This window comes from Lagenorhynchus albirostris, chromosome 21 (genome assembly GCF_949774975.1).
Source record: "Lagenorhynchus albirostris chromosome 21, mLagAlb1.1, whole genome shotgun sequence".
Classification (NCBI taxonomy): Eukaryota; Metazoa; Chordata; class Mammalia; order Artiodactyla; family Delphinidae; genus Lagenorhynchus; species Lagenorhynchus albirostris.
The window spans coordinates 12,874,356-12,887,616 of NC_083115.1; the positions used below are offsets into that span (position 1 = coordinate 12,874,356).

Sequence of the window (13,261 nt, forward strand, 5' to 3'; positions counted from 1 at the left end):
CTCTTTCACTACCTTCCTCCAAGAATTGCGGTCATAATTGAGACAATATATATAAACCTAGCTTGGTTCTTAGCACACAATAGGAACTCAATAAACACCCTATCCCTTCAATCAGGACCTTTTCATCTGCCTTTCAAAAATAGAATCCCATGCACAGAGTGCTAAAAAAATACCAGTTGGATTAAAATAAAGGCAAACTGTTAACAGCCCTAGGAACAATGAATTCGTTTGTGCCCAATTATTGTTTTATACTTCCTTGTACTTAGGGGAAGATTACTTTTTCTAATACTTGACTAGAGTCATGTAAATAAAACACTAATAAGTAACGAAGTAGATATTATAGTCTGACCATGTAAGTTTATAACAGGATGACAGAATTTTTACAGTTCTAGGGACAGCAACCACATGCAAAAGGTGCTTCCCAATCTCTCTGAGAGAAGTTTCACCCGCCTTTCTGAGTCCACACCTAAATTGTTAAGAGCTGAGTAAGGCCTCAAGGACTTACTAGCATTTCCAGGCAAATTCCCCCACTATAAAATATTAAGACCAATTCAGTTTTAGTGCTACAGTTTTAGTGATACAAGGTTTAAAGTCACATGTTTGAAAACATTTTTCACAAGGAACATAGGGTTGAGCCAGTACCATAATATTCTGATTCTGCTTTGAATTTTAGTTTCTTAAGAAATAATATCACAACTATTATTTTCCTATGTCTCTAAGAATTCAAATGATTGGAACCTCAATATACTGTTGTACTTTCAACCTGAAGGAGGCAAAGAACATAACTGTTAAGTTTTCATTCTTTGGGAAATATATCAAATAATTTTTTTAATGTAGCTTGTTTTCGATAAATTATCCTATGAGTGATATTCTTAATGACAGTATTCAATCACGTTTCTCACATCCCACCTGAGCTCCTTTCCCCCACAGTGAAGAGGAAAAGAATGCCTTTTTCTTTTAACAGAGTTCCTCCTTTGCTCTTTCCCTTCTCTCATCCCTAGAGGGCTGCAATTTTCAGAAACAGCAATTATGATGCCCTCTAGCAACTTGAAGAACTATTTACTCATAATTAATTTGCCTTTAAAAACTTATCATTGTTCACATCTCTTTGCATTTGTCAAGCTTTCATACGCTTTTTACTTAGTCACAGCAAATCACTAGAACTTCATACTCCTGCTATTGAAGTATTTGTGGGGAAAATGTTTATGTTACGATAATTTTCCATTATCCTACCTGCAATGTCTCTGCTAAGTTAAAAGGCATAAACTGCCATTTTTTAAAAAGTTTCATGTCTTATCAAATCATAATTCAAGTTTACAAAGTAACAATGAATATGAAACAAAGGACATAAACTAATTCACATTGAAGGCAACAAAGAGCCACATATCTGTCATTACGTTTTTACCGAGTGTCAGAATACAGAAATGATCTGTGAGAACACCTTATGCTGCCACCCAAGGGAAAAGAGAGTGGAAGGAAACAAGCACTTGCTGAGGCTCTACCTGCTTTATTATTTCATTTAACTTTCCATAAGAACCTGATGCAGTAGGTCTGATGCCCACCTTATACGTGAGAAATTGAGGCTCAAAGCAACTAAATTATTTGTGGTAAAGGGGAATTCATACTTAATTCTAAAGCCAAGCATTTAATTTCTACCTTATCATTCTACACAAGTAGAAGCCAAGATCACACCAGAACTGTAACTCAAGCTTTCTTTCCTTCATGTGAATTCTAAAGGGCACATCTATGCATCTGTCCTAAATACCTTCCTCCAGCGACCAATGTCCTCTTCCTAACCCCATCCAACAACACCCTGTGGGAAAGCAGGCAACCAGACTCTGCAGTAACACCAAGGCAGCCAGGGTTCCATTTTAGGAGACCCACTAGAATACTTCCTTCTCTTGTTCCCTCCATCCTCATACTCAAGTACAAAAGGTTCTTTCAAAAGATCAACGCTCAAAATTGTGCCCCCCAAAGGCAAAATGAATTATATGCCCTCTATCTGTAACCATGATTATTTGTACCACAACAAATATAGAAATTTTCAGGCTTGACACAAAATAAATATATATTTGGACACACTGTGGGATTTCTTAATGTCTTATTTGTACTGTCATACCTGAGGGCAGAATATGAAACAACTCACAATAAGGTTACATTCTTAATCCTGGATTCTGTTTACAGATGAAAAGTCTAACACCCACCCCCATCTAAAAAAAGAGAATTAGCAGATTTAAATAACTGAAGAACTAAAACAACAAAAATACATAACATTTTTTTAAAGCCTGAAACTGCAATTATTATACTTAACAACTTTCTAGTTTGGTCAGCTGAAAATGGGGAGTGAGAAGGACTCCATGAGTCTTTATCTCCAATCTGGGCCTGCCTCTGAAATCTCAGTTACCAGGGAACTGTACAAAGCAAGGACACAGTTTTAATATACATGCGTTTCAGATAACACGATAACCATGTAAAGAGAACCCACTGGTTACATGAGCCATTTGCCTCAAATACCACTTTCATACAACACCAAACTTAAGCCATGCATCTCACTGAAATCCATAGACTGTTTTGGACAATCATGTTTAATCTAAAAGTAAGTGCAAACATATAATTAATTAATTTAACAGACAGTCTTGAGCAGTAAGCAAAGCATTACATCACTTTATAAAATGTATGAGGTGTTTTTTTGGTTGTTCTTTTGTTCTTGTTACTTGACCTTTTTCCCCCTAATTTAAGCATCTTTGATATATTTCTTAAGTGCTTAGGAGAATAAAGACATTCATTCTGGGAATTTTAATAAAATACAATGAACAAATATCAAACTCTCTATATAAACATATCAATATATATTTAACACCATTAACCAGAATGCCTACTAAAGTAATCCCAAATATATCAGGTAAATGCATAAACACTCTAACCAGGGATTATTTTAGAAGGGAAAAACTGCTATCATTTTTGGCTCTTCTCCTTTTTAAGGATACAAGTATGGAATTTTGCCATTTTCTTTTTTTAGTTTTTATGAAAATGCTACATTGAGACTTGTTTAAAAGATCCCAATTCAGTTTTTATATGGAAAAGTAATGTTAAAAATGCCAAAGGGAGGGCTTCCCTGGTGGCGCAGTGGTTGAGAGTCCGCCTGCCGATGCAGGGGACACGGGTTCGTGCCCCGGTCCGGGAAGATCCCACATGCTGCGGAGCGGCTGGGCCCGTGAGCCATGGCCGCTGAGCCTGTGCGTCCAGAGCCTGTGGGTCCGGAGCCTGTGGTCCGTAACGGGAGAGGCCACAACAGCGAGAGGCCCGCGTACCACAAAAGAAAAAAAAAAAATGCCAAAGGGAAGTATTCTTGCAGAAAAAGGGAAGACAGAGAAAAATGAAACAAAAGCAAGTGAAACAAATTCTCAAGACTTCACTGAATTTCCAATGAATTTTTACAAAGAGTAAGGAAGGTGTGGGAAATGAATTTTCTTAACCTAGCTCATTTATGGATGGCATATGGATAGATAATGTGACAGACTAAATCAAGAGCCCTAATAGAGTACTCCAGCAGCTACATTTCTTTGATTCTTATTAAGAAGCTCTAGCTTTCCAGTAGTTTATCCTAAAGTAATCAGGTTTTACATATGTAATTAATGAAAATGATAGTCTCTATAGTACTGTTTATAAAATAGTGAAAAATCAGAAATATTCTAAATGGCCTAATATAGGTGAATGATTTTAAAAGTGGTTATTTCTATATAATTCTTGACTGCCTTTAAAAATGAGATTAGAGGGCTTCCCTGGTGGCGCAGTGGTTGAGAGTCTGCCTGCCGATGCAGGGGACACGGGTTCGTGCCCCGGTCCAGGAAGATCCCACATGCTGCGGAAGAGCTGGGCCCGTGAGCCATGGCCGCTGAGCCTGCGCGTCCAGAGCCTGTGCTCCGCAATGGGAGAGGCCACAACAGTGAGAGGCCCGCATACCGCAAAAAAAAAAAAAATGAGATTAGACAAAAATATTCACTGATAATGAAATATGGTCATAACACAAAGTGAAAAAATAAGAAAACAGCATGCGTGGAATGATCTCATTTTTATGTAGAAAGGACTATGGACACAGGTACACTGACTATAACAGCCCTATCCAATAGAACTTTCTACAATGATGGCAATTTCAATATCTACACACTCTGATAAGGTAACCAATAGCCAGATATGGTAATTAAGCACTTGAAATGTGGCTAGTACAACTGAGGAATTAAATTTTAAATTTTTTACATTTTAACCGATTTTCATTTATTGGCTACATAAATCTAAATGGACAGAAAATGAGGTGTGACAATTATTATCAGTGTACTTGCTAATTTTTTTTAAATGAACATCTATTACTCTTAATATTACTGTTAAGACAAAACCCAGAAAGCTGTTAATCTTCAATGTATTATATTTGAAAAGACAAGAATGTACCAGAAGCAGTCCCACCCTTCTCTCCCCCCACCCTCAATCCCATGCCACTCCCAAGTTCCAGGACTTTTCATCAAAGGACCATGGAAGTGATCAGGTAATTTAGTAAAGGAGAAAGATTTATATGATCTAAAGAGAAACACGAGTGTGTAGATAAGGTAATTTAAAACAGAGTTTGAACAAGGAAAGTAAATATATCTTTCTAGATAAAAGATACATAAAATAGAGTTGCCTGGAAATTATGAGAGAGATACTACTTTAGGAGTGAGTTATAATAATAAAAACAGCTTAAGCTTTAGTAAATAGATTATCTTAAGATTTTGTTTTTGTTTTTGTTTTTAAAGCAAGGTAAAATTACCACTTTAAATTTGTTAAATATTAGATGATCTAAAAAGCTGAACTAAGAATAAAGAAGGATTTGTTTGGCACATTTAAAGAATGAAATTAGTTTTTTATTCTTAAAATACACTCAAATAAATCTCACTAAGCAGAGAGAACTTTCTGTTCTTAGTCAAGAAAACATTTCTTATTATAACAACTTTATATCAGCTCTACAGACTGTGGCAAAGTAACAGCTTTCTCCTTTCTTCACTAGTAAAATGGTAGGTAATTTGAATCATCTGCTTCATGCATAGGTTATAAATATTAGTGAAATTGTTTGGTTAGGTACTTTGGGCTGCCTCAAGGGAAAACACTGTATTATGTATCATGTAACCAAAGCAATTTTTGGTAAATGTACCAAAATCACCTTTTTCTTTCTTCTCCCTCCCTGTCTCAACTCTTCAGTTCATGACAGGAGAACTCATGGGTTTAATCTACAAGTAACAACAAAAAGTGTATGACTGCCCATTCCTTATAGAAAATCCATAACCAGAAGTCAATGCATGCTCGGAACCAATATTCAACAACCCATCCTTAATGAAGAATGACGATTTGACAAATGGTAGATTATCTACACATAATTTATATCTGACTATACGTTTTATATTTGTATATAAATAGAGTATTATCTGACATGCTGCAAATTCACATAACTTTAAAATAAAAGAATCTCAAAATACCACCTAATCAAGAAGAAGTAGAGGGCTTCCCTGGTGGCGCAGTGGTTGAGAGTCCGCCTGCCGATGCAGGGGACACGGGTTCATGCCCCGGTCTGGGAAGATCCCACATGCCACGGAGCGGCTAGGCCCGTGAGCCATGGCCGCTGAGCCTACGCGTCCAGAGCCTGTGCTCCGCAACGGGAGAGGCCACAACAGTGAGAGGCCCGCGTACCGCAAAAAAAAAAAAGGAGTAGAAAATTACTCAACTTCCTTATCCACGTTAACACAAAGTAATGCAAAAAAGCCAGAGAGAACCTAGTCATCTTCCTGTGAATTGCTCTGTCATTCCACACACATTTCTTGAGTATACAATTAGATACCAGCTACAGGCAACAAGAATACAAGAATAAATGAGACAATTATTGTTAGTTCCTTACCACAGAAGACTAACAATAGGATCAGCCAAGAAGAACCAAGTACAATCTCAGCAGAATACCAAAGGTGCACATAACAAGACACTGACTGATTGGAAGCATGCTCAAATTGACACCTTACCTGATTCAGTTTAAGAGACTGTCACTTGACCCTACAGCTGCATTGGAAAGCAAATATATTTTGATTACAACAATTTTAGTTTAATTCATCACTATGCACATACCACTTGTATATGCTAATTATTAAGTAGGAAAGCACTTTGAACTGTGTTTATGACCCTGATTCACTTGGGGATCAGCTCCAAGATATTTTTCTCTGTGATGGTAACCAAACAAGTCATTCTTTGTAACCATTTCTTTATTGTTTACTTAGGAATTCAATTTCATAAATAGAGTGTAGTCAGTCAGGGTAGTCTAGGTTATGGCCAGTAACAATGTTCTCCATAATCTCAAAGGCTTATTAGTAAAATAAGTTCATTCCTTGCTTCTGCTACAAGTTGGAAAGTGATAGCAGGGGAGTTCCCTCACTCATAGACCCAGGCTGAAGAGGACTCTATGTGAAAATGTAATCCCTAAATAACAAAGGTAGGAAAAAATAAAATATGGTAAATCGTACTCTGGTCCTTAAAACTTGTGCTCCAAAGTTTATATTTGGCTCCCAACTCACATTTTGTAGGAAAAAAAAAAAAGGAAAGGAAATATACTATTGAGTGGACAGATAGCTACTCTACTCCGAGATGCCAATGAGAACTAGAGGTTAAGACTACACCAGAACTATAAAGACTGTCTTTGAACTACTTAAACTGCTTATAATTCCTGTCTCAATGTTGTGGGAATATGAAAAACTATGACCAAAGCCAGTGACATGAAGAAACAGCTCAAAGAACATCTGTGTGTGTCTTTTGATCTCAGAAGAGCCAAGGGATAGCACAAACCAAAAAAAAAAAATGTTTAAGTATTACAAATTAATGTCTTCCTTCACAGAAAGATTTCATGCAACAAGTTATTAAAAATAACCTATTTCCCTAGATTCTAGAAATATACTTCCAAATAGTAGGGGCAAACAATGTTATCACAGAAATAACCATGCATATTTTGGATAATTATTTTTTAATTAAACAAGATCCACCTGACTTTTAAATCTTAAAAATGAGCCACATAATACATTCAATTTTTCATTATGGGGTAGCCAATTCTTTCATTTTAATTTTTAAAAGTGTATCCTAAGTTATCATAAGGCACTTCAAGCAGAGACCCTTAAACCAAAACCTGCTTTCCTGAATTTCTGCAATGTATTGATAATTAAAACTATAATCTTATTTCACTATAAACTGTGTTTATTAACCTAAGAATAATTGTCTATTAGATACCTCACCTTATTATTCCAGTGCTGGGAAGACACCAAATACTTTTTCTATTTTAACTGACAAATTGGACTTCAACCAAAATTGAAAACTTTTGCTTGCCTGAAGACACCATTAAGAAAATGAAAGGCAAGATTGGGAGAAAGGATTCACAATATATAAATCCAACACAGGTCTATATCCATAACACAAAAAAGAATTCTCAAAACTTGGGAATAATAAGGAAAAAAAGTCAAAAGATCTGAACAGAGACCTCACAAAAGAATACACATAAATGATCAATATGTACATAAAAATATGCTCAACACATTCAGCCATCAGGGAAATGCAGCTTCTTGTAAAATTCAGCACACACTTATCATTCCACCCAGCAATCCCACTCCTAGGCATGTTACTAATAAGTCTTATATCTTACTTGTTTTATCCTTCTGTGGAAACATCATTAATCATCCACTCAAACTTATTTCCTCTTCTTACTACTTAAAAAAATCCAATTTTATTTGGGAAGCAAGGTGCCCAGAGGTAGGGGATAAATCATGACTGGTACTAATTCTGATAATCTCATTCCTGTTTGCCAGTGGTTACTGCAGGGGGTGAACATGTAACCTACTTCCGAAAAATGGGCTCTTAAGAGGAAGTTTTCTGGGAAAGATTTTTCTTCTTAAAAAAAAATCTTAAGTAGAAAAAGCCCTTTTTTTACCTCCTCCTTTCCTGCTTTGGATGTTGATGTGAGACTATGATGCTTGGAGCTTGAAACCAAGAGGGAAAAGCTAACATGTTTGCCTATTTAGAGATTGTTGAAACTCCTGAGTCAATCCTAAAACCTCGTGCAGACTTTCTATCATGTGAGTCAATAAGATTTTATTGTTTAAGCGATTATTGTTGAGGTATTCTGTTATTTGCAACTAAAAGCATCCCAGATAATACACATCCTACTCCATTTCAAGAAAAAGGGCAAAAGACATGAAGAGGCATTTTACCAAAGAGGAGATACAGATGGCAATAAGCATGTGAAACATCACTAGCCATTAGGGAAGTGTAAATTAAAACGCTGTTGAGCTATTAGGACAGCTAAAATAAAAGATAGTGACAATACCAAATCCTGGCAAGGATGCAGAGAAACTAGATCTCTCATACATTGCTGTTAGGAATGAAAAATCATGGAACACACTGGAAAATACTATGACAGTTTCTTTAAAAAGCTAAACATATACTTACTGTATTACCCAGCAATCACACTCCAGAGCATTTATCTAGAGAAAAGAAAACTCATCTCCACATAAAAACCTGTAAACAAATGTTCACAGGAGCTTTATTTGTAATAGCCAAAAAGTAGAAACAACCAAAATGTTCTTCAATTGGTGAATGGCTAAACTATGGTACATCAACACCATGGCATAATAATCAGCAATTAAAAAAAAAATCTGGAAGGTCAAGTGAAAAAAAAAAAAAGCCAATCTCAAAAAATTATATACTGTATGATTCTATTTATATAAAATTCTCAAAATGGTAAAATTATACACATGAGAACATATTAGTGGTTGCCAGGGGTTAAGGATGTGGGATGGGGAGTAGGTCATTATAAAAGTAGGCTATAAATAAGTAGAATGAGGGGGATCTTTGGGGGAGTCTGATAACATGTTCTGTATCTTGACTGCAGTAGTAGTTACATGAATCTCAACGTGTGATTAATGGCATAGAACTATACACACTGTACCAACACTAGTGTCCTATTTCTGATACTGTATTATGATTCCATAAGATGTAACCACTGGGGAAAACTGGGTGAAGGATAGATACATGGATCTTCTTGTACTATTTTTGCAACTTCCTATGAATCTATATTTCAAAATAAATGTTAAAAATACATAATAGGGCTTCCCTGCTGGCGCAGTGGTTGAGAGTCCGCCTGCCGATGCAGGGGACACGGGTTCGTGCCCCGGTCCGGGAAGATCCCACCTGCCGCGGAGCGGCTGGGCCCGTGAGCCATGGCCGCTGAGCCCGCGCGTCCGGAGCCTGTGCTCCGCAACGGGAGAGGCCACAACAGTGAGAGGCCCGCGTACCGCAAAAAAACAAAAACAAAAACAAAACATAATAAATGCCTCTTATTATGTAAAGAGTTAAATATAATAAAGCAATATGATATTTTAAGATCTGTGTTTTACTGGGAAACACAGCAATCTAGCAAGGGCAACACAACAATCTAGCCAAGACAACATACAGGAGGCTTTCTTAGTTTTATTGACCCATTATGCAAAGATTTATAGATTCAGTTGTATGAGAAATAGATGAGAAATGTATTTTCTATTTAATTTAATAAATATTTTATAATTCTGTGAATATTCTGTATTATTTAGACCTTAGACTCTATAGTATACAATTGATGGTTTCCTAGACCATCCTAGCCTGGTTTCCTAGACCATCCTAGCCAATGTCAACTCATAAGAGGTTACGAGCTAAAAGCTTAACTTCAACTCCCACCCAAATATCAAACACATTTATGTCCTTATAATGAGTCCCACACAATCTTATTGATCATCATCAACAAAATGGTGACCAATTCTACTATGATCAGTGGAACTGAAGATAAAGCGTGATGTGCTAACTTATGACGTGTAAAGCCTTTTGAATCCACAACTGGATGAAACAAATCTACATCTCCAAAGCACACAACATCAGCAAAGACATGCTGCTTTGCAATTTTTAACGGATAAAGTAAGACATCAGTAGTTTTCAGTGGGAAAAAAAAGGGTTTGATCACTTCAAGAGGAGAATCTATAATATCAGAATCACAATCATCAATAAAAATATTCAAAAAACTTAAATTTTAATTAAATTTTAATTAATTTTAATTACTTAAAAGTTCTTTGGGCAATAAAGAATGCCTATGCTTGCCTGTGGGAGATTTAGGAAAACAAAGTATATAGTTTAGATACAAATATCACTGCACTCAGAATTAGAAAGGCCTCATTCAATTCTGCCCGTGCAAGAAAATGACCCAAAAGGAATATTTATAATATAGCTTTATATTAAGAGTTTGGTTTTATATTCTAATGTTTATAGAAGTATATATTTATATTTTTAGTTATGGAATGAATTTTAGTATTTTTATGGTAGGAAATGGGTTGTCTGAAACTGAACCTCAATTTATAACTGACACTCAAAAAACCAATAAATGAACTTAGATAAAAGGAGCATTTTCATTATATACTTTTGGGAAGTGGATTTAGGAGGAGGAGAGGAATATTAATTTCAATAAGGTATTAAAAACACTGAGAGAATGAAAAATTCAGAGAGGTACAGGTAGGAAAATAGAACACTGAAGCCTAAAAGGGATAATATTCCAAGAAGGTAAAAACTGTATAAAATTCTATAACTAATGACAGAAAAATCCAATGGATATGACAAAGTGAAGCAAGAAAGGATGAAAGTAGGGAAGTTGAAGGTCTAGAAGATTAGGTAAGAATACATGTCAAGTTCAATAATTGTTATCACTTAGTAACTTATCACAAGTAACTTAAGATGTTTAGTGGTCAGAGAATATGTGGTAAGTTCAAGCTTTTTGGGTTACTTTTATGAAATGACTTAGTCTAGGACATGGCTGTTTTAGTGAGAGACATAGGAGGAAATGGGTAAATCAAGTGAAAATGGAAGATGTCAAAGATCAAAAAGGATAAGGTGTCCAAAGGGTCACATCAATGGATGGTGAAGTGACAAAGGATAATGAGAGAGAATGGGATAAAGAAGTTTTGTCAGGCAATGCAATAATTTGAGGAACACTAAAAAATATATTTGAGGCTGGAAGAGATGGCTATGAAGAGGGAGAAAATCTTAATAATGGCACCACCTCTGTACCTTTAAAAATGACATATGTATTTGAGTTTTATCATAAAAATATCTGACTAAACAAATGGATGCCATTCAGGAAGACAACAATTATGTAAATCAACCTGCCACAGGCTAAACGAACATCCACCACCTTAAGTTTCAAGAAGGAGATGATACACTCAGGAGAAATTATGCTTGTTCTCTAGAAGCTTGTTTTAGATTCAAAATGAAAGAGTTTATAAAATATAGCAAAATCTAAAAATATATATACTTAGATACATATAAAATAGAAAGACATGCTGATTGAATACTATTTCATATAATCACAATACTTAAAATTGTTGAAAATTTCAATTTTGTTTGAAATTGCTTTTTCTCTAGACTATGGCACATGTTGAAAATATTAAGCCTTGAACTACTGTATTCAAACCACTCAGAGCTTTTCCAGTGCTAATAAAATAGCTGGTGTTCAATTTTAGTAACATAAAGAAAAAGGTTTTGCCTTAGTACTACATGACCTTCCCTGAATCAACCTAAAACCTCCAAATATGTCATCCAGTTCAGTTAGAACTTGTACTTTATAATGGTTCTCATTGATGCTAGGATGGAAAACTTGCAGTCTTTTAAAGAGACTGTAAATTAACTAAAGTTGATAACAGTAATCCATCAAAATTTAGTTCCACACCAGTGGACATTTGCCTCACATTTGGAGAGTTAATGTTGCGAAACTTGTTCTTAACCAACTTTAGATTTCCATCTCTCTACTTCCACTTGGTGGAAAAGAATTGTATCTAAGAATAAGTAATAAAGCCTTCTTTATTTATTCTCTGGGAACACTATTTCCACTGCAATAAAAAACAAGGAAGAAGTTACCCTTCTTCCTTGTGTAAACCTTCATTTAAAATGTTACACCTGTCAGGCTGATAGTACAATTTAGACATCAACAAATAATACTTACCAATACATACATCGATCTTGCCTTTAATAGCAGCTTCATGCAGAGGGGTATAGTTCCAGTTATCCCTGGCATTTGGATCAGCTCCTTGGCACAGTAACAGACTCACAACCTCAGCATGGCCAAAAGAACAGGCATTATGAAGCGGGATGAGACCGCCATCATCACGAGCATGGACATTAGCACCCATCTGCAGTAAGTGTTCTACGACATCCTTCCTTCCAAAACCTAAAACGGAAGAGGGAAAACATTTTATACGGTACGTCAATTTTGTAAAAAGAACCATTAGAATTCCTTTAACAATACCAACAAATGCAAACAACTGAAGTACTGTGTTCTATGGCAAAAAGGTAAAAAAAAAAAAAAAAGTTGCCATTCAAATGGATTCTCTCATCTCACAGAACTTAGAACTAAGAAAGCTCTTCCCTTAATTTGCTCAGTTCCTTCAAAAAACATTTCTTCAACATCTATTATGTGCTGGGCAACTGTGCTAGAAATGTAAAATGAATGAGGCAAGACTCCTGTCCAAGGCATTCACTTTCCCCTCATGCTTCACAAGACAAAATCATATGTATAAAATCCATCTCTACATTTTAATAAAGGTTATTTAAATACCAATGACAACCAAATCTAAGCCAAATCACAACACTCAACATTACACTAGGGCAACTGGAGAAGAACATATGGAAACCAGAAATATGCGGTGATAGTTTGGTTACAAGATATTTGAAAAGGAAGAAATAAAGATAATGCCATAACATCTATCTTGGGACTGGTAGCCAAACTAAATGAATGGGTGGTTAGGTGAAACAATTCAAGCTTGGATTTACTGAGTTGGAGGAAATTTTATGACAAACAAGTGAGAATGCAGGCATTTGGAAATACAGAGCCAGAACACTGGTGAAAAGTATCACAATTTTCAGACAGAAAAATGGCGGGGGGTTGTCGGAAGAGCTAGAAAAAAATCTAAAGCACTGTAAGGACTAGGCAAGCACTGAGAAAGGTAAGGAAAACCAAGAAAACACACCATTATGGAAGTCAAAGGGCAACAACACTATGCAAAGTCCAACATGATGAGCATTTAGTGAGGTCAATGGAGAATGGAAAAGAACAGTTATTTTGACAATTTGAAAGTCATTATAGTACTGTGATGAAGTTACAAGCTACATTGCAATGGGTTAAAAAAAAAAGGAAACT

General features: G+C 35.7%; 1 protein-coding gene across 3 annotated transcripts in view; it reads right to left on the reverse strand.

Moving 5' to 3' along the window:
• Window positions 1-13,261, reverse strand: part of TNKS (tankyrase) — a 183,766-nt gene that overhangs the window by 147,029 nt on the left and 23,476 nt on the right. For all 3 annotated transcript variants that reach the window (XM_060136739.1, XM_060136738.1, XM_060136740.1), the window contains exon 2: window positions 12,068-12,292. In XM_060136739.1, coding sequence (XP_059992722.1) covers window positions 12,068-12,292 — 225 coding nt within the window. The remainder of the gene's footprint in view (window positions 1-12,067; window positions 12,293-13,261) is intronic.